Source organism: Struthio camelus, chromosome 7, assembly GCF_040807025.1.
Source record: "Struthio camelus isolate bStrCam1 chromosome 7, bStrCam1.hap1, whole genome shotgun sequence".
Taxonomy (NCBI): domain Eukaryota; kingdom Metazoa; phylum Chordata; class Aves; order Struthioniformes; family Struthionidae; genus Struthio; species Struthio camelus.
This window is the reverse complement of record NC_090948.1, coordinates 186,116-210,869: the sequence shown is the minus strand read 5'-3', so window position 1 is coordinate 210,869 and position 24,754 is coordinate 186,116. Positions and strand designations below refer to the sequence as shown.

At 37.7% G+C, this 24,754-nt stretch overlaps 1 protein-coding gene across 1 annotated transcript in view; it reads right to left on the bottom strand.

Annotated features, from left to right (window-relative positions):
- Window positions 1–20,356, bottom strand: part of CFAP46 (cilia and flagella associated protein 46) — an 80,750-nt gene extending 60,394 nt beyond the window's left edge. The window contains exons 1-13 of the mRNA XM_068951319.1: window positions 20,228–20,356; window positions 19,564–19,688; window positions 18,429–18,560; window positions 15,804–15,868; window positions 15,098–15,262; window positions 13,524–13,647; window positions 11,757–11,851; window positions 10,754–10,861; window positions 9,588–9,687; window positions 7,238–7,336; window positions 5,732–5,922; window positions 3,772–4,000; window positions 2,397–2,517 (exon numbers count right to left, since the gene is read on the bottom strand). Of these exons, the coding sequence (XP_068807420.1) occupies window positions 2,397–2,517; window positions 3,772–4,000; window positions 5,732–5,922; window positions 7,238–7,336; window positions 9,588–9,687; window positions 10,754–10,861; window positions 11,757–11,851; window positions 13,524–13,647; window positions 15,098–15,262; window positions 15,804–15,868; window positions 18,429–18,560; window positions 19,564–19,688; window positions 20,228–20,276 (1,603 nt within the window). The 5' untranslated portion in view covers window positions 20,277–20,356. The remainder of the gene's footprint in view (window positions 1–2,396; window positions 2,518–3,771; window positions 4,001–5,731; window positions 5,923–7,237; window positions 7,337–9,587; window positions 9,688–10,753; window positions 10,862–11,756; window positions 11,852–13,523; window positions 13,648–15,097; window positions 15,263–15,803; window positions 15,869–18,428; window positions 18,561–19,563; window positions 19,689–20,227) is intronic.
- Between the last annotated feature and the right edge of the window lie 4,398 nt (window positions 20,357–24,754).

Below are 24,754 nucleotides of genomic sequence, written 5' to 3'. Positions count from 1 at the left end.
GCCACTTTTCTGGGAGGACACGGATTGCTCTACTCAAGCCCCAATCAACAGGAAATGGATTTAGTAACAATCAAAGCTGACGTTCTTGCTGTATTTTAAGAACACTGATTCATTCAAATGCATTTTTCATAGGTCTTAAAGGTATTTTTTTTAATTCTAGAATACCAACATTTGTTATGCTTAACCAACAAGATACAACTATTTGGGCAAAAATATTAAACAGAGAAATAACCAACAGGGACAGAAAAAAGATGCAAGGAAAGAGTGAGCTGGGTCTTAAGGTAGCAAAGGGCTCCAACGACACAGATACATCAAAAAAAGATCATTTTTGTGGCATAACAACAAAAAGGAGATGCTCTGTATTAGAATACACGTAACTTGGTGTGACTGGAAAATGTGATGAGTTTGGACATTCCCTTGACTCTAAGCTATAGTCCCCGACATAACCTAAACTTAGTAAACTTTAATTTGATCTCTATAAATAATCTGCCATGTAATGGCAATAAATACACAGAAATATAAGAATTTCTGATATTAAAATATATGTAAGCAGGTTCACCGATATTAACTATGTTCACTTAAAATGAAAAGGGGAAGGTATAGTTTCTTATTATTTTTGTTCAAAGTACTTTGCGATATATTAGCCAGCTAATGATAGGGTTGTCTTACGTAACTGTATTCCCAGATCCACTGACTGAAACTGTTTAGCGTTAATACACAATGACATTGATATCACAGAAGGTTGTAGGGTAAAGAACTGCGGATTTAAAAAAGCATATTATTTTCTGGATCTGTGGGACAACTCCTTCAAGTAAGATAAGCATAGGCATCAAAAAAGAATGAAATGCTGATGTATTTATCTGAGCACTGTACGTATGCAAATATGTAACTTAAAACAATCTACAAATCTGATGCACTGTCCTATGTACTTTAATAATACAGCTGCTTATATATTTTTTCACTTCTTCAGTAAGTTGGTTGTAATTTAAATGTCATGAAAAAGCAAAAATCTTACTGTCTGACAGCCTTAAGAGCTGTCAAATCTTTCAAAATAAAATTTTACAAAAAGTTTTACCAAATAGAGATAAGGTATTGTAATAATTATCTTTTAATGATCTCACTCCTTTTAACTACTTACATTAGAATTTTAACCACTTACATTAGAAGGCTAGCATATAACAAAGGTTATTCTGAAAAAGTCTGGACGTAATTTTATAGCGGTCAAAATTTAAGAGCAAGTAGAAATACATATACATATACTAATTCTTCTTTGCATAAATATAAAGTGCCTGCACTTTATCAGCAGGCAGTATTTGCTATTTCCAAAGCTTATTTTTAATTTATATAATTTTAATTTATGTAGCAAGTTTATTATATGTTTACTGGAAAGTTTTGTCCAACTCACTTATGTCGTACATGTCCAGTACTAACGACCTAAATCCATCTGTGAAAATGTTTTTAAACAAAATAATTTTCACGTACTTCAACGTAAAGCATGAAGTGGAATTGCTCATTCTGTATGTAACACTCTTACTTTTAAGCTATTAGCTAATCAAGCTTGGAGTCAGAACAGGAAGGGGTAAGCATTTGGGCCCGAATGGAGAGGGCATGAGAGAACAAAACGGCCTTTTGTCAACCCAGCAGACCGCTTTGGCAGCTACAGGACTCCGTCTGCAGTTTTCCTCTTCCCCCAGCGTAATCTCTAAACTGGGAGCACACTGCAAATACTCTGGAGGTTAGTTAACTGGCCATACCTGTTCTACACCGCCAAGATACGAAAAAAAACAGATCAAGCAACATGGAGAATCTGTTCCCTATTGACTCTTCTTCAGTAACAGGCTCTAGAGCCCCAAAATTAAGCTGTTTGTGGCATTAAGAATGCAAATAATTATGAATCCATGTTTCAGAAAGTAAAGTGTGAATTCTTATCTAAATCTCTGTGCGCAATCCATAACCAAGAAACAAATTAGAATAGAAAGACAATCGCAATATATAAAGAATACACAGCGTAGTATGTAATTAGCACGGAGTATTATGAGGGGAAATTTCTGAAATACTATTTAACAATGACATCGGGTAAGAACATCTTCAGGAGTTGCCCAAAGAGAAAATAACATTACAGCACAAAGTGTTATAAAGCTCAGCCGAGCTCCAAGGGGAAAACAAAAGCCTTTCCTCTTATAGCATTATGGCATAAATCTTAAGAGCCCCTAACGAAGTCAACAGAAACTTTGCCACAGCGCTGGGAACTGTCACTCCACCCAGAACCATAACTCTCTCTGTGCATTGCCGCTAGCTATTACGACCCACCTCCAAGACTGGGCACAGCAGTCACAGTCAGGTGTCATAATTTTTAGCTGCGCGCGCGCGCACACACACACACACACACATATTACCTTTAGCTTCATTTTCACTATCCAGGACTATTTGAAATGAATCAGGAGCTAGTGCAAGACCTGCATTTACCAGAAGGGACCTCTTTTTCCTCACATTATCCTTCTGCTTTCCTTTTTTAGCCTGTGTCAAGAAAAGAGCGAATTGTTATAGGTACATTCACATCTATTATAACAGTACTTATATTTGTATTAAATTGCTACTTAGATACCTTATTTACTAAATATACCAGAATGTAGATCATACAATTTGGTACTTTTTGGTTGTAGAAAATTAGAAAACCTTACACATCACTCACTCTACAGTACTATTGTTGTTGAAAGTGACCACAGAACTTAAGTTGTTCTTGACAGGAGTACTTCAAAAGTAACTGAATGCTAAGTATTGTTCATGTTCCTTATGGATCTTCACAGCGTACTCTTCATTGTATAACCTGTCATTACGTTATACTTCCTTAAATAAAGAAAAATACTTATTTAGAAATTAACAATACAGTATTTTAATCTGTGGTGCAATAACTGAACGTTACCAGGAAATATCAAAATTCCTAGTGTACCCAGAGCTGGCGGAAGTTACAGGAGGTCTAAGTGTTTTTATTAGATATAATTAAACAGATTAAGTTCCTTGTGAAGCTTGCACTAAAAAAATTTTAAACTTTAAATTTCTTTGCCCTAATGATAACATACCTATCTTACCAGCAGCCTTCCAGTACTGTGTTTTAAATTCAGTGAATACCTCTTAATTTCTGTGTATATCTCAAAACTGGTATATGGATGACATTTCTTTTAGCCAATTAACAATCATTTGCCATTATGACTTTTGTTCATGTGCAGAGACACCACAACAGAATTAGATGCAATAACTCTGGATCATGACTCTTACTGAGACATTAGATTATATTATTTAGCATTTGTGCTTTCATATTCACATTGTAAGTTTGACACAATGCTGATTTATTCAAAGGGTGGTTAGTTCTCTGGCCACTGCTCCATCATTATTAAAAAAAATTGTCCCATGCAATGAAATCCTAACTGTTGACAACTATGAACAGGCAAAACTGTAAATACCTGAGCTGCCTTTTTTGTAGATGAAAGTTGTGGCACATTAAAAGTTCATTTTTATTTTTGGCAAAAACGAGCTTGGAATATAACTGGAAGAAATCCTCTATCCCATCCTTTAAATATTCAGAGCGTGAAGGAGTGTGACCAGCATAGACGGAAGTCATAGAGCTTGTCAGGACAACAAAATAATGTTAATTTACTGAAAGCAAGCAGATGTTGGCTCCACCAATAAGCATATCTACTAAACAGCTTTCCTCTACCTGAATTTGATAAGCAAACTCTATTTCAGCTACTGAGTTTACTCTTTTAAGATTACCTGTTCAATCATCATTACTGCCTGATCCTCTAGACGCTCAGGGGACCTATACAGCATAGCGCACAAACAAAGGCGGTTAAAAGTCACTCTTAGATGTTCTTGATACTGCCCACTGTTATCCAGACGTATAGCCTTCTGCAAATGGTCTATGGCAGCCTCAATTCTATCTTCATCTTCTTCGATACGAGCAACTTCCATGTGAACTTGGCAACGTAACAAAACCAACATGCTAAGGAATAAGAACTCACATGTAATCTGCTGTAATGAGGCAAAGTAGAATTCTTTAGACCTAAAAATTACCCAAAAGTGTGACTGTAATTAAAAGCGACTCCTGTGTGCAAAAAGACACGCCCTTTTTAACTGACTTGTCTCTTTCATTTTCACTTTTTATATTTCACTCTCTGTTCATGACTTTTAAGTAGAAGAGAAGTAATTCTGAAGATCTAGTCCTGACTGTATTAGCTCAGCACTTTCCAAAGCACGGCTCTAACTTTCACCTCACTACAGGTGTACGCAGCCGCTGCAGGCCGTGTCTTTGCCCAGATGCTGCTGAAGCCACTGTACGAAGTCGGCACGTCTGCAGCGTTCTCCAGCCTCAGGCGCGCTGCGCTCCCTACTTGCGGCCTGCCCAAAAGGCTATTCACGGCAGCTGTGGGGCTGTACGTGTTGCTCTAGCTGATCTCCCGACAGAAGGCAGAAACCAGAGAAACGAAAGCCATGTCACGAAGACCAGAACAAAGGTAAGTTGTCACGGCCTCCGGGATATGCGACGCCACGTCACAGAGCGCGCGCACGTGCTTCCCCGCTAGAGCCAACCTGGCCGAGCCGCACGTGCTGCCTTTATGCTGCTGACCAAGGTAGCTACAATTCCTCTTGCAACCGGAACCAAAATGAAGGGCTTTGATGAGATGGGCAAATTGATAGGGACAAATGACTGATATCAAAGCCACATATGTTGCCATTGTACTCCTTATCTACAAAGTTTCAGAAATGCCTCAGTAACAGTATATAAATACAAAACAGGGACTTTATATGGCCAGTGTACAGCTGCTTCTTCAGGCTTCTGCTTCTTCTTTTTAAAATTAAAAGATTGTATTTTCAAAATATTGAAAACATAGTCCCCATTACTCTGTGAATACCTTGATCAGAAGCTACCTAGTGTTCTGCTCAAATGACAGCCTACGTCCCTTATAACAGTAGCTCCACCACAACAGTTAGGATCTTTCTTCTTAGCAATCAGCAGCCTAAGTATAGGTCCAAATTTAATTAAGAGTCACATACTTAGGCTCACTAGTTCCACTCAATTTGACAAAAAAGGTGAAATTATTTGGGTGCTTAAGGTTAAGTATAGCATAATCTGGGGCATTATAATAGGAAATGTCTCAGATGGTTATGAAAGTATCTAAAAAAATTATTTGCTAATACAGTAGGTCTTTCACTTAAAACAGCTATCACAGAAGATACAGAAAATGCTGTCTTGCAAGGAGCATCTCTTCTGATACATAATGCAGAAGCCCTGATGTTTTTCAAAAAATCAATTTTAATTGTATGTTTTTACCCAGAAAAAGTCATGTTAATACCAGGATCCAGACCATATTCAAGCATATTTACTCATACTGCAGCACTGCAATTTTCTCACATAATTTTGAGTACATACAGTATTTTTTGCTTCCTAACTTAACCTATAATATTTGCTGAATGCCATTAAAAAAAAAGTGAGATTTTGCTTGAAAGGAACCCAGTTTCAAATGAGGAATGAGGAAATGTACACAATATACACATTAGTTTATTACTAGCTACTGGAAAATTTTCAAAGACGCTTAGTATCATACAGCTTGGGCTTTTAAGTGAGTTTGACGCCACATTTAGATGGCTTAGCCCAGTATTTAGTCCATATTTTCTGTCAGTCATCACAGCTTTCAGAGTAACAAATAAAAAAGTATGTAGCATAGAGAGTTACCTGTCAATCTCTTCCAGGACATCAGCCACTGACACCAACGGCTTTCGCACATGTTGATGCAAATTGTGTTGGAGTAGCGGTAAGCACAGATTCCACTGGGTAGTACAAACAACCTGAATTACATTGGGATCTCCCAGTCGAACTGCATGTTGCAAGGTTAATTCCAGAGTTTTTATCAATCTCAGCTGAGCCTATGCAAGTGAAAAATTACTTAGCATAGATTGCATGTAATAAATATGACTTTTTGTATATTCCTCCAAAGTTTAATCTGAGGGCTGCTTTTCCACAGAAAGTCACCCCTCAGCCTGCAGATTGCTGAGACTTCCCCAAAAGGCAAGTCTAGTTCTAAGTCATGCTTTTGCTTGCTTGCTTGCTTGCTTGTTTTAAGTCTTAGACTTAAAGAATTTAAGAATTCTTAGAATTTCTTTTAGGTACTCCATGCTGCTACTACACATTTCAGGAAGAGGTCTGTCAGCTATTCCCCTTTTTCATGATAAACAGAAATTGATAATTGTGAATTGAGAGGGCTTTCCCTCTCGTTTAGGTACTAAGCTACAAATGCAGCGCGCGATGGGAAAAAGTATTATGAACAGGTTTTGACATACTGTCATTTAAACTATGTTCCTATTAAATTTGAAAGCAAATACTTACTTTTGTAAGCAGACACTAATTATTAAGTTCTTTATGGAGATCACACAATAAATAAACCAACAAACAGTTGCATACACCATGATAGGGACATTTAGAAATACCTAAATGTCCTATATTTTATTTAAGGGTATTAGTACGCTTTCATAATCTGAAGGATACATGAAAATATGAAAATACAAAAGATGTAAAACAGGAAAACACAAAAGGTGACTGGCATTTCTGCATCCCAAAATAAGAACACTTATCGATAAGATTAACTTTATGCACTAGCGCTACTGATTTCCATGTGGCATACTCACTGTTTCTACTTTAGGAACTTTAGGTATCTCTATTAGCCGTTCTAAATTGCTCACTGAAGGCACCTAACTAATCGCATTCATAATATTGTCACTTTGGGCTCCTAATTTTGACGCTCTGAATCGTAACCGAGTCATCTGACTCTAGAAGTCTAAGAAAATCCTCACCCATGTGACAACTGCTCAGGAATAACCTGCCATTTCTCTGAAATAAGAATTTGTATGGTATCGCCGATAATATGCATTAACACACCTCCTGTAAATGTAAAATATGAAAACAACAGAGTATTGTCTTTGCATGCCTCAGTCCAAATTCTTTCTTGTGAAGTAACATATTTATGACCCTCTTCTCTCAAACTGAACGCTTACGGGAGGAGCACATGACTGCTGCTTGTTTTTCTCCGTACTCTTTTTGGCAGCCCAGTTGGAAAGAATATAAAGTTTAAAATAATTCCATTTTGCTGCTCAGAAATTAAGACACACGAGTTCAATGCAACTTTCCATGTTAAAAAAATTAAAACTTACATTTTTCTCTCCAAGTTAATGTTAAAGAACATACCTCAACAACTCCTTTGGTATAAGTCATAATTTTAGTGCCAAGTTTCTGGACTTCATATTCACATTCCAAGCACTGTATTTCAATAAGTCTCCCTGGATCCTATGAAGCATTAATGTACAATATGCCACTTTTAATAAATAAAAAGGAACATGATACAGACTAAAATCATGCGAACAATCACACTCCACATCCTACTTTCTTACTGAAAATCCCACTGTATTAGCTTATTAACTGGAAAAGTAAAACAGGGTTAGAATTTGATGTTTGAATATTAGCCACTTTAATTAAGTCAAAGTTGCAAAATATCTTTATTGGGGTTTTTAAAAGTTGTTCATTGCTAGCTTTGCAATGAGAAAACTTTCCCTATGATACTGTAATTTGATTTCCATTCCAGCAGATTCTTGCTTCATAGAGGTATTAAAGAGATACATGTTTGGAATAAACAAGAACTAGTTGAGTCAGAAAGGAATCATCTTGATACATCATGCAACTTCTAAGTGAAAAAAAGAGGTGAGATTTTAACACTTCCGGAAAGCTCTAGCTATTAAATCACACATGTCTCAGATACTTTACAATTGGTTTCCTATGGAGCAGTAAAGAAAGCCAGAGACCATCTCCATTCATCAGTCATTATGCGCTGTTATCAAATTGCTCAGTGAGACCTTTGTCATTTTAACATCCCTATGCCTGGAAAATAGATGAGATCTTGTAAAACTTAAATGAATGTAGCACTGCTAATATGATGAAATGACAAACACCGTGGCTGTATACACAGACAGAATTTGTTACGGCTCAAAAATCTGTTGGCATTTGGCAAAAGGCAAAGAACTGGAACTTAATACAGATTTCTCTCACTCTGCCATAAAGGCGTCTCAGTTAAAACAATGCCTGGCAATCTTAAGATGGTTATTTTTGTTCACACTACTTCCAAAGGAGAAGAGAAGACTGAAATAGAAGCAAGCCTCCCCCCTACTGCTGCCATGGAAGGATACTTGCTATTGCTGTCTATACAAATACTCAAACTAAAATCCTCATGAATCCTTGATCCAGAGTATTTAAACATATATTCCAGCCTAATACTATGGAATTGTATGTAACCTTAGATTTGGTGGAACTTTTCAGGAAAAAAAGGGGCTTGAGGCAGACATGTGGAATGGAAAATTTCAGTGAGGATAGGTAAAATCTATCAAGTTACAAGTAATAGAAAGTAGGATCGTTACAGTAAAAAGTTGGAGTGATACGTTTTGACAGTATTTGCCACTTACAGTACATTTGCTTACATGCATATTTCGAGCAAATAAAAACGTACGCATGAGCTCAAACACCAGCAGGCACTCTTTCATACCTTACTATGCCTGAAAAATTTATGCATTCTCTGAAAACAGTGGAGAATAGCTCTGCCTCCCAACAGGGAAGGAACAGAAGAAAAACAAAGCTCAGATCTGGCTGGAGGTTAAGAATCAACAACGACATAATACATGCAAAGACCAGTTACAGGGGAGACCACACAAAACTTCCATCTGGGGGTATGTTTACAGTATCTTTAGAATATAAATATTACAGAAAATTAAAACCTATCAAACGTTAGCAAATAAATCAAGTAACAACTTGCTGGAAAAGGAATCATTCCTCCTGAAGCAAACAAGGAAATCTGTAGGAACAAATACTATCAGAATAAATCCACACAAATGAAAGATTAGGAAATGAAGTTTGCGGCACAGTATTTCTGGATTTCTCTTTTCAGTGAAGGATCAACTGTGGTAACTCCTACTTTTGAGAAAAAGTAACAACTTGGGGGCTATTTTCTGGCAGGCTTTTTGAACTGCTCCATCCACCAGCCCCCTAAGCGTGGTCCACACAAATGCTCTGTTCTCTTCTCATCAAAATTAGGATTCACATGCTGTTCCTCAAGGTTGATGCTGTATTTATGAAGACCAAAGTGAATGAATATAACATTAATTGCTTTTAGAGCTGACATCTTGGTGACTGATTACAATCTCAATGGGTGGACTGGTTAAATCTTCAAAAGGTGCAGGCAACATTTAAATTTCAACTCAGGAGCTAATTCCAATCAAAGAATTCCACAGAAGACTTTTTTAAAAATATAGGCAAAATTTACGGTCAACATTCATTTGCAAAAACTTACTCTACTGCTAATTATTCTATTCTGCTTATTTTCCACTCTCTGACCATCTTTTCTCAAGTTTACAAATGGATCACCTGTGCAAGTAACAATTATTAATCAATATTATCAGAACTATAGAGATGGACAGTAGATCTCAGAACCATCAGTATTATTACTGAAGTACAATTACGATGGAAAAAAATCAACACTAATACTGATACTTACAGTAATCCCAGCTCTCTTCAAATCAAGTATACAATCATAAGCAAGCTTGACGCAGTTTGCTTTCACGGAAAAACGAGCCAATTCCAAAACCAAAGGAATCCTTCAAAAATAGAAGAATGTCACTTCAAATGAATCTGATATTGTTCTTTGACAGAATTAGAGTAATGCCATATGAAAGTAACTTCATCAGTGCAATATATTTGGGACCCTTGAACTCATCTGAATATCAGAGGGCATGTGACTTAATACTCACAATGCTCATAACCTGTGAGTAAGGCTCACAGTACAAAGAATGAAGAGGGCTAAATGACAATTACAAAAAGTCAGCTGGTTTTTGGAAAATAATTCGTGTACTTTAGCACAGGCTTGCAAAGATTGTTTCTGAAGAACAAAAAACACAATAAAAAATGAAACACATTCAACACAAAGACAGTGAAATAGCACACACAAGTTACATTACTGATAATTCTGTAAATACAATGCCATCAGCTGGCACACATCTTAATATAATAAGGTACAGCGCTCAACTGCTCAGTAACCAAGAACATATCTCTCTCTCTCTCTCGCACACACGCACACACGCACACACGCACACACGCACAGCAGAAGACGGGATTCTAAATGTTAAGACTCTCCGTAAATAACCAAATAAACATAGCATATTGTCTGGACTAAGAGAAGTAATGAGATACCTGGACACAGTCAGAGAAGACAGATTTGGGGTAAAAATGTAATATTACTTCCCGATGAAACAGTTTTGATATAACTACTGCAATACAAAGTTCATTTTTTTCTGCATTACAAAATTATGCTGCAGAATTGGCAAGGGCCCAAAGAAGAGCTAAAAAATAACTAAGGTCTGAGAAACACTTGTCCAACTGAAATCTAAGACTTTTTAAAATCTCATTTATCAACAAGTAAAGGTTAAGGAAAGATTTAATCATGATATACAAACAGTTATACAGAACAAGATATTTAATCTGGGGCTCTAATCTAGCCTAATAGGTCCTTCATCTTTTTTTAGATCACCTAAGCATTAATGCAATACAAACTATTTTAATGACTCCACTTTCTTCAAAGGCAACGGGAATTTTGTCAGTGACTTCAACAGGAACAGAAGCACGTTCAAATTCAACTTTCAGGGGGCTGTGACAAGTGAAACTCACTTTTTATGGAGAACAGATGCTGGAGGTACATCATATTGTTTCAGAAGTTCATATACAGAATTCAGATTTGTGGTGGTGTCACTTGGAAGGTCATTTGTGTGCCACTGCCTGCAATACATTAGGTATTGATCATAATTTTTCATAAGACAATATTTCATATTTTAAATGCAGCATTTCAGATTTTTTATTCAAAGTCATAACTTTATAATGGATGGTTCTTAGCCCATGTAAGTGGGATATCTGGATTATAAAATATCAAATTAAAAAAAAGTATCACATCAGCAATGCCTACTTAGTATTCTGAGTAAGTCACTCAGTGATGGCGAGATATCAAGGAAGGACACTCCAGAATGAGAATTAATATTTCATGTGGTAAATTTTAATATAAAAGCAAGGGAAAATAGCTAAAATCCTTTCCTCTGATATCAACATAAATTATTTCACTATTACAAAAAACAGAATTAGTGCTTTAGAAAGGGGAAGTGTTGAGACTCTGAAAAAAATCAAAGAGGAAGTTATGAAGTCTAATTTTCATAATTGCTTCATGCCTTTAAAGTTTATAACTTTTTAAAAGGATATGCTTCACATCCTTGTGACTCATTCATTATACTTTGGGTGTGATTTCCCCACTTCATCTTCACTCTCGTATGCATGACTTGTGTACTGAACTGTAATTTCATGGACACAGCAATGTCTCAGCCTCCTTTACTTTCTTTTAGTCTGGAATCTCAGTACAATCTACACGCTACTGCACATATTCCCAAATAACTATTTCACCTTTTAACTGAGGCCTTTTTCAGCACTGGACTGAGTCGCTACTCACAATGTCATTCTAGGTTTCTTTTAGATAACAATCTTCGTAGTGGATTTTTCTACTGAAATAAGAGAGACCAGTACTCGACCCTACATCTATCAAGCACCCCCTATCAAGCATCATCAATCAATCAAGCACCCCCCCATCAAGCACCAAAGTACAAGTGGAAGGATAGATTTTAACACTTACAATTTTATCATCTGCATTTTATAAATAATTGACAAATGGATGGAATTTTCTATTTCTTTCTCTACCTGGGAAATATCCATTAGCTGGTGATATACCTATAAAATAATAATTGAATTATTAATCAACTAAATAAACCAACAAAGGACAGGCACTCAGATAAAGCAGGTAAGATAGCATAGTAAGATAAAGCAGGTATGCTGACTGCAGACTTTTGCATGAACTCTAAGAACACTGAAACTACTATGATAACCTGTGCTGTTCTGCATATATACCACAAAGAACATCACCTCATAGAACTATACTAATTTTCACATGCTGATGATCAGAAGTATTAACAGAAATCTCAGTGTGGAACTAACATCTGAGTTAAAATTCCAACTAATGCACCTTCAGTAGCATTTTATGATAGCACTCATTCTGAAATCATCTCATCCAGGCACAGGAAATGAGCCCTATTCAAATATAGCTGTAACTATAAATTAAATATAACAAAAACATAAATAATTATAATAAACTGCAGTCACATCAATTTAACTGTACAGTTACATATTAAACATATGCACGCACATCTTTTATTCTGACTTGCACTGACTGCCCACAGTAATCACCTTCCACAGTCTAACAAAGATGGCAGTATGATTGCCGCTCTTCATGCTTTTCCTGTAAGGCTAGTCTAGTCAATCGTTTTGCTTTTCACTGCATCTAGACTGTGAGGAAGGCTGAGAGTCCATATATCCCAAACATTGTTTAAAAATTATTTTTAGATATGTCCATTCCCTGCGTGATTTCCTTTCTTCCTCCCCCCTTATCCTTCCCCAAATATTCTTCCTCTAAGATTCACCTCTGCGTATGCTCTGCAAAGTACTTTTTCCCCCAATGTAACGTTACTTAAACTATAGCAGAACAGTAAGTTATTGTACAATTTAAGTATTCTACTACTAAAGCACTCAACAGGGTAGATTAGACTTTTGTAGCCCTGCTGAGATACAATTGCCCAGGTGCAATTTTAGAAGAACCTTATTTTTCTGTTTAAGGCCACTGTTAGGTAGTTTAGTTCAACAGCGCTCATAAAAAAATACAAAAGGTATGCTGACCTTGCCTAAATGTTATCGCTTCATTAACATCACACCTCTGAAGGTCCTACATTGGTTCTCTTCATTCAAGTATGAGAGAACACCTATTTGAAATACTCTTTTGAAACATAATAATTGGAAATTTAGCGAAATATGACAGCAGACTTTGAAGCAGGGAAGGGAAAGGAACATGATTGCCTGTAATTCCCAAGCCTTATCTAACGCTATGGATTCACCTACTTCTGCTCGTCATGATGCGAACTAATATCCCACACTCTGATTCCCAGAACTCTTTATGGGGGTCGGGTTGGGCCATTTGAGTATTTTTCCACATAAGAAAAGGCAACAGAAGCTAAATAAAGCCTGGCACTTGTATTTCCAATGGCATAAGGCAGGTAAAGTTACATCCGTTACACCTACTGTGTTAACTATACCCAAGCAGAATTATTTGTAGGGATATCAGTAGTCATCCCTGTAATACTATGTTGCAGTAGTATAAATACCATGGAGCATCTTCACCCTGCAGTTGGGAGCTCTTTAGCTTGCAGTATGGAAAGTGTAAAAACTGTACACTGTATCATTTGGTAGTTACAGTGTTTGAATACAGGAATCAAAATATATAATAACTATAATGATCTTCTGAAACGTAGCAAAGCTCTCAGCTTTTGGAGTTTAATATATTTTACAGTATTACCATTAGAGCAAATATTTGCGAGTATTTATCCGGAGCGTTTTCTTTAATAAAGATTGCTGCAGTAGAAGAAAATTCTTCCGCTTCTTTCATTTCTGAAGCATCAAGGAAGCACTCAAGTAAATTGCTGCAGATCAAATGAAATATTTGTATTAAATATTTACTAATGCTTTCACGTTACCCAAGAAAAGTTCTCATTCATATTTTATAGAGATTCTATATATTCAAGATTCCATTCCTAAATTCAGCGGTATGCAAGTGATTACTATTATGCGCATTGACTCCCAAAACAGAGATATTCTCTAACTTCTATGCTTTTGTTTCTTCCAGAAGCCTATACAGCTATTAGTGTCCATTTATTACAAACAAAGTCGTGGAAAAGGAGATTTTTGTGAACACTCTTCACAACAGGCCCCTAGAATTAAAACAATTAATGATCTGAAGTCATAAGAGAAAGACATTTCAGTAAGCTGCATTCTAAGATTCTCCCTTAACTATTTTAAAGGTTAGTACCTTTCTGCTATACCCATTATGGCAAAATTTATTTAAATGTAATATACCCCAAAAGTATTAATTTCTGCAGTCACTTTAGATACAGCAGATATAGCAGAAAGTAACATAAGACATGTCTATTAAAAAACTCTGTAGTTGTAACCGTCTTTTAAAACAATATTTAATCAGGTTTCCATTTTCTTTCACAAGCCATAAGGACTTTTTAGTCATGCTTAACGAGAATATCCTTGAAATTAGGAAAATAACTACAATGTAACTCTTCAATCATTATTTTTCTTTATTAGATATCAATTGCTAAAGGTGCTGACTAGAATTAATTATTTAATCCAGCGTAAATTATACTACACTTGCTTCTGAACAGAAGAGCTATGCAGAAAAAACTAGATATTTCTTATGTATGACATGACATTGGCTGACACAAATTTCAGTTATGACATAGATGGAAATGCGGAAGTAAGGCATTTCTATCAGACTCTAGGTTATTAATCTTTTCCCTAGTACTACCTGACTAAGTATTATTAGACTTCAAAATTTAAGGCTTTTGCATAATACTTAAAATATATTTTCTGAATCCCTTCCACCCTTGTTTGGAAGTTTAAATCTTGAATAACAAAAATCTGTTGCTTTAAATCACAGAATCTTAATAGCCTTGTTTATGCAAGTTACTCCTCCCTCTCATAACTTTTGGACTCTTGTTTTGAATAAGACTAGTTAAAAGAAGACCTATTTCATCTAAGTTTTGACACATCCGGCCAAGTGGTTATTCAAATTAGTAGGAACAGCCTTTCATTTAATATTGCAAACAATATCCTTCAGGTAGGACTTGTAGCCTAACTGCCCCTGCCATTAACATTTTAACCTCCAAGTACATATTAAAACAAAGAACCTTTTATAATAATATGTGCATATTTACATATCTTTTAAAAGTCATGGATTACAAATTCTATAATAAATATATTTTAAAAGCTACCAACGAAAAACACATTATTAAAGACTACCTCAGGTGGCAGCCACACGCACAGAAGGACTGCAGAATATCGATAAAAAAATACAGCTGGACTTACATCATGAGTTCTGCTCTCCATTCAGTGTCTTGCTCTTCAGTTTGGTTTAACGCTTTAACAATCTGAGATAGGCTGGGAATAAGGCAATAACGGAATCCAGGCTTAAGATAAGGCCTCACAGCTTCCCAGTAAAGGACTGAGGCATTATACACCAAAAAATAATATCTGAAAAACAAAAATCAAGAATTTAGGATTTCACGAATTTTGATAAACATAAAATTACAAAGTAAGTATTTCAAGACACTTCTAAGAAACAACAATTGGAACTTTTCCCATGTGTTTAAGATAACAATTAATCCTGACTCAGAACTGAGGGCATGAGTACTAAATTAAAGAGCAATAAGGTAACTCTTAAGATTACGCTTTATTCAGTAATTAACTAACTACTTAAATAAGCTAACACAGTGCTCTCCTTCTCTAGAGCATAAATATAAAATGAGAGGAAATGCTCAAGTCTTCCAGGCCTAAACACGCTGATCCATTGTCTCTATAATATTATTCCAGTATTCTTCTTACTACTTAGTTGCAGCACAGCAGTTACAGAGGTGCAGCAACACAATGGAAGAAGAATCCACAAAAGCAAAAAAAAAAAAAAAAAAACCCCACCAAACTACCCAGTTAAAATATGAGACATAATCAACTATGAAAACCTAACTCAGTAACATTTCCTCAGATTTAAAGAGTAAACCCAATCAGTAGGGCCTACCTTGGATCATGCATTGCAAAGTCTATTGCTTTCAAAAAAAACATCACAAACTTTTCAAATTCTTCCTAAAATAGAACAAAAATTGTTTAGGCAATTTTGGTATCACCTTTATAAGTCACCACTATATTATTTTCATATTTCAGTATGTTCATATCTCTCTTTTTTTATTATTTTCAAGCCATTCTCAAATAAAACTTGTGACCGTAATCAGGACTGGTAACACTGCCTACTACTATGTTTGCCTGATTTCAATGTTTAAGACTATATTTCCAGTTTCTTTCATTTCTGCCAAACTTTATCATTAGGACTGAAGTCGTCCAACAATCCAAAGCTGAATTCCTTTTTTTTTTTTTCTTTTTTTAAAGTTTTCAGAAAAGAAAGTTCAAATATTGCTAAGACCAAAGCCAGGAAAATCATATTGGTTCATCGTGTTAAAAAACTTCAGGTGTTATTTTCTCTGTAAAAGTTCCAACAACCCATGCTCACAAGAATATGGCAAGAGAATGGTGTCTCATGCATTTTCCTTTTGTCTTTTCCCTGAAAAAAGCACTCAAGTTGTAAGTCTTTTGCAACTCATCTATGTTCTCAGTGACGTCTTGGATATTAGCTATCAAATTTCTTGGTGTTTCTATACACAGTGAGCAGGTTCCTGCTTGGACCTTTCCCTGTAATTGCAAAAGGCTATACTGAACCTCTTTCTACTGAGACAAGAGGTCCTTCTCTATGGTTTCTCTCTCACAGCCAGTCAGCACCAAGAGAAGGACTTGGCATGAGTGAAGGTGATCAGGCAGGACAGGGGAAAAGTGAAGAAAGTAGAAATAAGTAGCTTAAAAGGTTGGACAGAAGGATGGGATACTTGCGAAATGAATTGGATATTAAGAGCACAAATGATGATAGGAAAAAGCATGGGCATTAGAGCAGACTGGAACTGACTGGGGAAGAGACTGTGGCTGAGAACCAAAGATGATAAAGGGGTGTAACGGGAAAAAAAGCCTATGGTGAAAACAGAAGGTACAAGAGGAGTACTAGAAATGCCCAGGCAGACGATGGGAAAGGAGTTGGGGAATGTGAAAGTTGGTGAGGAAGAACGAGATCGGGAGACACTACAATCTGGAAACATAAGGAATGGATTTGTGAATGCTTGAGAGAAAGATGCAGTAGAAATGGAAAAAAGAGAGGAGGAACTGGATGGGCAAGAAGGGGATGATGCCAAAGGGCTCTATATAGTGTGACAGAACAGAGCAATTGAAAAAGCAGTAAGAGAGTTGAGACTGACTACTGGACTCTGGGACTGGCACAGAGTCTACAGAGCAGTGAGCTAGGCAAAGAGAAGACGAGGACCCTTGAGGTACTGGGCAAAAGCAGAAAGCCAGACTTGGGCTCTAAGAACAGAAGAGTGCTCGTCAACTAATAAGGATTCCCACAGGATGGAGAACAAATTTACTTGTTCTCGAAATGAATGAAGGTTTCTAGTGCCACATCATGAGAAGTTACGATACAAAGTGTATCTTGCAAGCACATCACAGTACATAGCACAAGAGAGCCAAGTCAGGATTGCGCAGGCAGGCGTGGTTCTTAACATCCAAGAAATTAGCAAGTCAAGAAGAAAACAGCAAAATTGGGTGAGATTTAGAAAATGAGAAAGAACAGAACATACTTTGTTTTTTTCATTTAGAAAAATAAAAGGCTACCTGGGAATAAGACAACAGTTTTCAAATACATATAAAGTTATATAGGGGCCACTGATCAGTTGTTTTTCACACAGAAGGCAGAGGTGAATATAGGTAAAGATAAGATGTTAGGGAAAAGTTTCTAACTTAAAAGATAATTAAAACATTATTCAAGGAAACTACAGGAATATCTATCGGGGAAATTTGTAAATACAAACAACGCAAACATGTGGTAAGGCCATTTTAGGTCAGGTATCAATGACAAATTGTGAAAGCATAGCGATCACTGCACCAGAAATAGTGAATTTCTGACAACAGAAAACAGGTCCCACTTCATCTGAAACTCAGCAGGAGGTGAGAACCACTACATCACGCAGGGATGCAGTATCACTGCAAATTAGCACCTAGAAACTTCGAGAACCAGAAGCATCTGCCGAGCTCCTACCAGCAAGCTCAATCTCTAATGTCAAAAAGCAAAAGACAAACCGAAGTACTACATTTAAAGGCTACTGATCAGTGTTGGAGGCACTCTTAAATCTGCCACAGAAGAGAGAAATGGACTGCACGACCTCACTCAGGTCTCTGAGGGCTGTAGCCCTCCATTTCCTTTGAGTCCGCAAAATATGTAGTGTGATCTCAAATAAAAGATGGTGCCATTTTTCTAGTTAAAAAGCTAAATTTCATCTGAAGATATACTGACATAAAAAGTAAAAAGGTTGACTTTGAAACAATCAGCCTTCTGAAAATTTTTCCATGTATTTTTTCCCAAAGTATTTGCAATATAGCCCAATTCAGCTGATAGCTTTGTTTACTCCCAAACTCCCCATTAACATACTTTCATATGATTTTTCCCACTCTTGTATATTTTAAAGGACTGAAATCAATACATAAATACCCAAGAAGAAATATTTTTAAAATTGGACGTTAATATAATGTGCCCTTCATAATTTCTCACCAAATTATCAGTAGAGAGTGGAGTGTGCAACTGGCCTTGGCACAAGTATGCTCTGCCGATGAATTGGTTTACAGGAAATCTTCCTTTAAAATACATCTGCAGACAGTCACTGCTCATTTCCAGACACCCCAGCTAAGATCAAAAAAAAAGCATTTTAATATTTAAAAAAATACAACAGATAACTGGGCAGGAACTGTTAAGTTTTTTAAAATGCATGCCTACTCAAACAGTATAACGTATAACAGCATATCTATACACAGACAGTATAGCATAAAGCTGAATACCAGATCTAGTACAAAACCATTACGATTTATTAAAATCTGAAGTTAGACCTTTTTCATTCCAAACATGTAGGCTCCTTTATTTAACTCCTGAGTTTCAGTCATGGAACGCCTTACAGCATAAAAAAGCTTTCTGCTTTTTATAGCCATTAAGAGAATTGTTAATATATAGGCAAAGTTCTTAGCAGAAATTTTTACGAAGGACAGATATTAGCCTGCAAGATTTTGTACGGATGCCAGTTCTGCACCTCTGTCTCCAGACAACAGATAGAATTTGAGTGGCTTGCAGCTAGGAAATAAAAAGTTCTTTTATTAGCTGAAGCTATTCAAGCTCAGTCTGCTTGAATTCCAATCTCTTGTACCCATGGATTGAAGATTCATAAATATTTCAAAACTAAAAATCTCTATGATGTTTTATAGAAGTCAGCTCAATTAGCAACAATCATGCACCATTGGAACGTTAGTTTTCCTTGCTTTTGCACAGTAGGGACCATCCATGGAAAAATTTTTGTCAATCATAACTGAATTGCTAATGCTAGTTTTTCATAACAAGAAAACAAGACATGGCAAACTATTTTATATTGCATTTTTTGCACCAATTACAAACTTCACAAACCACAGTTTGCTGATTGATTCTAAAGAAGGGATGACCTTGGGAAGAGGTTGAGACTTAACTGAAAATGCCTGTTTAAACAATTTCTCTGCCAAGACAGAATACTGAAATGTAATATTGTTCCTAGGTACTTCTGGCAATATCCTTAAGTAATGACTTGTACCACTGTAAATTACACCTGAAGTCACATAATGTCTTTATTTATTACAGATAAACTGCCTGAATTACCAAGTAAAGCTACCTGAAATGCTTGTTCAGCACATAAAACATACAAGTCAGTGCTGAAGTTCTCTGATGAAGCGAGTGCAGATTTTCCTTGACTGGCTGATTTGATCAACTCATAAGCATTCTTCAAAGCTTGGACATCTGCAATAGAAAAGACTACAGAATGCAGCAAATAAAAGTATGCCTCCAGGCAGACTGAAAGATGTCTGATCGCACGATTTTCCATCAGCTCTATGGCGCACTCTTTCTCTTTTAAAGAAAGGAATTGAATGCTCAGGAAAAAATAAAACAGATGTTGTGCAACGTTAATCATATTGGTAAAATGAAGCATTAATGAGTCCCTTGCAGTTTTACATAACTAACGTAAGCAAACAAGAACGTGAATTATTTCTCAGGCCTGATTCAGTTTCCTCAAGTCAAAAGGACTCTGCAGGGATACAGCAACCCGTGATTAGGTCCTTAAAGCTGTGATATGAGATCAACCTGACTGGAAGAAAAAAAAAAATAAGTTAAAAACATTGTGGTAGGTCAGTTATTTGTTTCTGCAGCTAAGAAGCGCGTCTAAAGCGCTCGAGGGAAAAACGTGTTCACACGCACGCAGAAGCAAAGCCGGTTACGCCCAGGCGGCTGGATGTTTCAAAGAGGAGCGGGGGGGGGGGGGGGGAGCGCCAGGCCGTTACCTCGGCGAGCCCCGGCGGCGAACAGGCGCTCCCCGATCGCCAGGTCCATGGCGCCGCCCGGGCCGCCGCCGTTACCCGCCGGCCCCCCGCTCCCGCGCGCCCGGCGGCGCCGTTACCCGCCGTTACCCGCCGCCCCGCGCGTCTCCCGGCAACGCCGCCACAACACGCGCGCGCCCCGCCCCGCCGCCCCTCCCCCCCGCCAGGGGCGCGTCGCTGACAGAGCTGCGGCCGCGGGCGGCGGCCGCCGGCTTCGTGCTGACGGGGCGCGGCGGGACGAACCGAGCCTCTAGAGGGCTGCGGCTCTGGGCCGCAGCGCAACGAAACGCCAAAAGCCGTCCGGATCGTATCTGGCGGCGCAGACAGAAGCCGTTAGCTAGGGATAACTGCCTTGCGAGGCTCCGGTTTTGTCACCTCTGCAGGTCACGGCAGATTCGATGATGCAAACCACCACGGGCATGAAGACAGTATAAATGCTTACACAGACGCGTTCAGCTTTGAACTGCAGGCCCTTTCTACCCGGAACTAAACCGACATCGGGTAGCGGCAGGGCACGCCAGGCCTGAGGGAGGGCGCGCGCGCTGCCGACAGCTACCGCGGACCCTTAGCTGACAGAAAGGTGCACACCTGGAGAGGGTGAACGCTGATCAAACGGCAAGGGCAGCAAGTTCTAATATTGCAGGCAAGAGGCCCAGCCGCTAAACAGATCACGGTAGAAGATCCTGCGCTTCACGAAGCACTGGACGCGGTACAAACGTGTGTACGAGGGCCTGCAAAGAATCCGGCTGTAGACTCCTTCCTGTTCTCCACCGTTCTCCTAGCTACTCCCGACCTCACAGCCCATGAAAATGAATAAATTGTCTCGCTTGTATGAATGTTAATAGACAGGAATAAAACAAGCGTTCCTGAATTGTAGGTAATAGCCAGAATGGCCCCGCTGTAGCATGAACGTCTCAGAATATTTCAGTTACTCATCCTCATGAAATATCTGTGACAGGAGTCTGGTTCTATTATCCCAAAAGTTAATTAAAAATTACTGATTGCTGCATAATGCAAAACGTACCAAGTGGTCACACCGGTTGTGACATAATAGTGAATATAAAATCTATTAATTCTGTAATAGTAACATCCCCAAGAAAATACATGAAGGATAGCAACAACTGTTAGGGTTCCAGGTTTTAAATAGAAGAAATAGAGCTGAAAACAAGCCTATCAGAGAAGGATTCTGCTAAGAAGCATGTACATTTTCCTAAAAGGTCAACAAAAAGCACACAGGTTTCTAGGCATAATCATCCTGGTTACCTTTCTGCCTGTTCCCATGATTAGTCAGGACCACGGGGAATATCATTTTGTGCCAGAAAATCTTGATAAAGAGCAACGGGAGGGTTTTCCTCTACCCAAATGGGGTTTTCAGGTCTGTGAAAAAGCCGTGTTTATCTTTTCTTTCCTGTTAAGGCTACAAATTCAAAATATAAAATTTGTAGCAAACCTGTAGATCCGCTTTCAAGTTAGTTCTGTGGAATACAAGCGTACAAACTGCACGCATCTGCAGAAAAAAAAAAAACTGTTTATGTAATTTAACATGGCTCAGGGGAGTTACATTACTAACCCAGCTGAAGAAAGGACAAGTCTCAGAGTAAATGGCAAAACTTGAGGCCTCTAGTAAGCAAATACATTAAATATCTTCCACAAATGTATACATATTTAGCAAGAAGGATGGGTAGTTTTAATACCTAGCCTTCCTGAGCCAGGACAGTTTGTCTCATTTAATGTGTCCTATATTAACACTGAAAGGGCTACTCACCTGAAACATAATATAGTACCAAATTAGAGAATACACATTCATTTTGGTTTATTTTACCTATCAAAGTGAACAACTAGCAAAAGGTCTAGGCTTATGCATAGTAAAAGAACATACTGAAGGATAAATTTAAATCGACGTTATATCAAGTAAAATAAAGACATCCTACCAAAAAATTCCCGCATAACCCAAGTGCCCTGTACTCTTCTAAAACACAAGGTTGATTGGTGTACTTTGCAAAAGTTAACACATTCAGGCTTTGTCAAAGCTGAGGAGAGGGTTGTCATAATACTTCAATTTATAAAGGGAAGATCACGCACTTCAACTACCTGATCAGTCACTCACTTAAAATAACAAAAAAAAAAAAGCAAGTTAAAATCAGCTACTTGAATTCACTTGGAAATGAGCTGAAAGGGTTTAACATCAAAGAACCATTAAATAAAAAGGAGTACAGAGCTGGACATTTTACCTTAGCTTAGCTTTCTAGGTTTTTTTTTTTTTTTTTTTTAACGCAGGCCTATATAGAGTGACTGTGGTACTCAAAGCTGAAAATGAGGGTATTTGTCTTCCTAGTTGCTATCCAAGAACAGCTAGGACCTCCTGGCAAGTTATGGATAGAAACAGTATTCCTGATTACTTTTGCCTTTTGGTTAATTGTTGATAGCTCTTGCTAAAGGGTCTTGGTGTGCCCTTACTGATGCTTCAGTTATCTCTACACAAGTAAGGAGATTACAGTAGTTGTTTTAACCAAAACAGTTAAAACTGGGCTGCTGTGGGCTGACAGTGCCTTGGCACCCAGCAGGCATAAGTGAAACTGCTCCTGCATAAGCTCATAAAAGGTCAAAAGAAACTTCAACAAAGGATAGGATATTTCACATTTAGGTGCCTTTTATACAAATTCCTTGACATTTTGAGGTACTGGATGATGCACCCGACTCCAGTCCTCCTACAGTCAACATGAGTCTTTCTCTTGACTTTGGCGGAGAATAGCACAGACCTCAAACAAACCATTGGCTTCACCCATATGCAGAAATTTCTCATTGTAATTTCTTCCTGACTCTTTTGTTCTTTGGTTTGCAAATTCAAACATCTCGTTTCCTGCCTTGCCAGACAACCCTTCTCCAGGGGGCTTTTCCATAGTGGTTGGTTTTTAGTTTTGTATCGTATAAGAGAGAACAGCCTAATGTGTAAAGAGTCTTCTCTAGCATTTTGCCATCTACTGCTGCTTTCTTTCCGCTCTACAATAAGTGTCTCAAGGGGGCTTAAGGCCAACTGCACTAGCTGGGCTGCATTTGCAGTTCCATCTCATGAAGTATCCTAGAATTCATGTATGATTCTCAGGAGACTACACGTACGAAATTCCATTTATTCCTGGGCTGCATATAACATAAGCTCTTCCTTACGTGAACGCATATGAGGAAGAGCAACAGAGGGGAGAAACGAAATTTCTAAGCAGCAGAGAGACTTACTTAGACAAAGTGGAAGTATTATCTATAGACACTCTATATTGCATCTTATTCTTTTTGTTTACAAATTCACCACAAACAGATAACATGTATTCATTTAATTTCCGTTCTTAGTTGTCGATGAAGAATTTAGATCAATCTATTTGGACTTAAATTTTTACGGTAGGTTCCTACAAAGCACTCTTAACCAAATCACTGGAATAGTAAATCTTCTGGGGAGCGGAAGGACATATTTTAGGGGGAGTAGGAGACAGGACATGATAAAGAGATATCAGATGACACAGTGCATCTGTTGTCTATGCTGCCACTACTTCTTGCCGACAAAATAATGGCTTACCCTGTTTCTCCTCCCTCTCCGCTTCCGATGAAGATCTAATATTTACTGAACACTCTAAGAACATACCAGAGCAGATCAAGGTCTAGCCAATTACCCCTCCTTTGACAGAGGTGAATAGTAGAAGCTGAAGAGTTTGGAGCAGGGAAAGCTCATTGTGATATTTCCTTGGTATACTCCCTAAGCTTCCAACAGCTCATGCCTAGCAACCTTGAACATCTGACCCACTTACAGTACCTGTGTGTTTAAAAATCTTTGATGTGTTTTCCGTCATGAATTTGTCTAAACACTCTTTGAACCTACGTAGATTTTTGGTATTTTTGATATTCTGGGGCAATGAGTTTCAGAGTTCAACTAAACATTGTAGGAAAAAGAACCTCCCCCAAAGTACCTCCAAAAATGTCTTCAATTAAAAAAACTTAACTTTACAAGCCAAATTCAGCCAGGCATTAGCCCCTATGTAACTTTAATTAAGCTCCGGCATTTGTGTGAGAATTTTCATGATGTCAGAATTAACAGTCCTCCCCTATCTGAAACGCTTGTAATAAAATGTCTAGCATAAGTGAAACGTGTTTCTCTCCAGGCAGCCACACTGACCACATGATCCACTGTTAGGCATCACAAAAAAGAGACAACTGAGAGACTTATTCAACTTTTGATGTGTCAATGAGAGCAGAACAGCCTTTGTCATTTTCAGGGTATACACAACTGCTCTAAGGCAATTGTTAGACCACAACACGAGTACATTAACATTCGATACTTTCTATTTTTTTTTCAACACCCAGTATCTACATTTATCTGGAATTAACTTGTTAAGCATGCTAAAAAAGTAAAAAAGCAGCAAATTAACCGCTGCATACCTATAAGGAAGCGTCTCATTCTACTAAGAAATAGCATAGAAAAGCTCGCTATGAAAGGACACTTTTAAA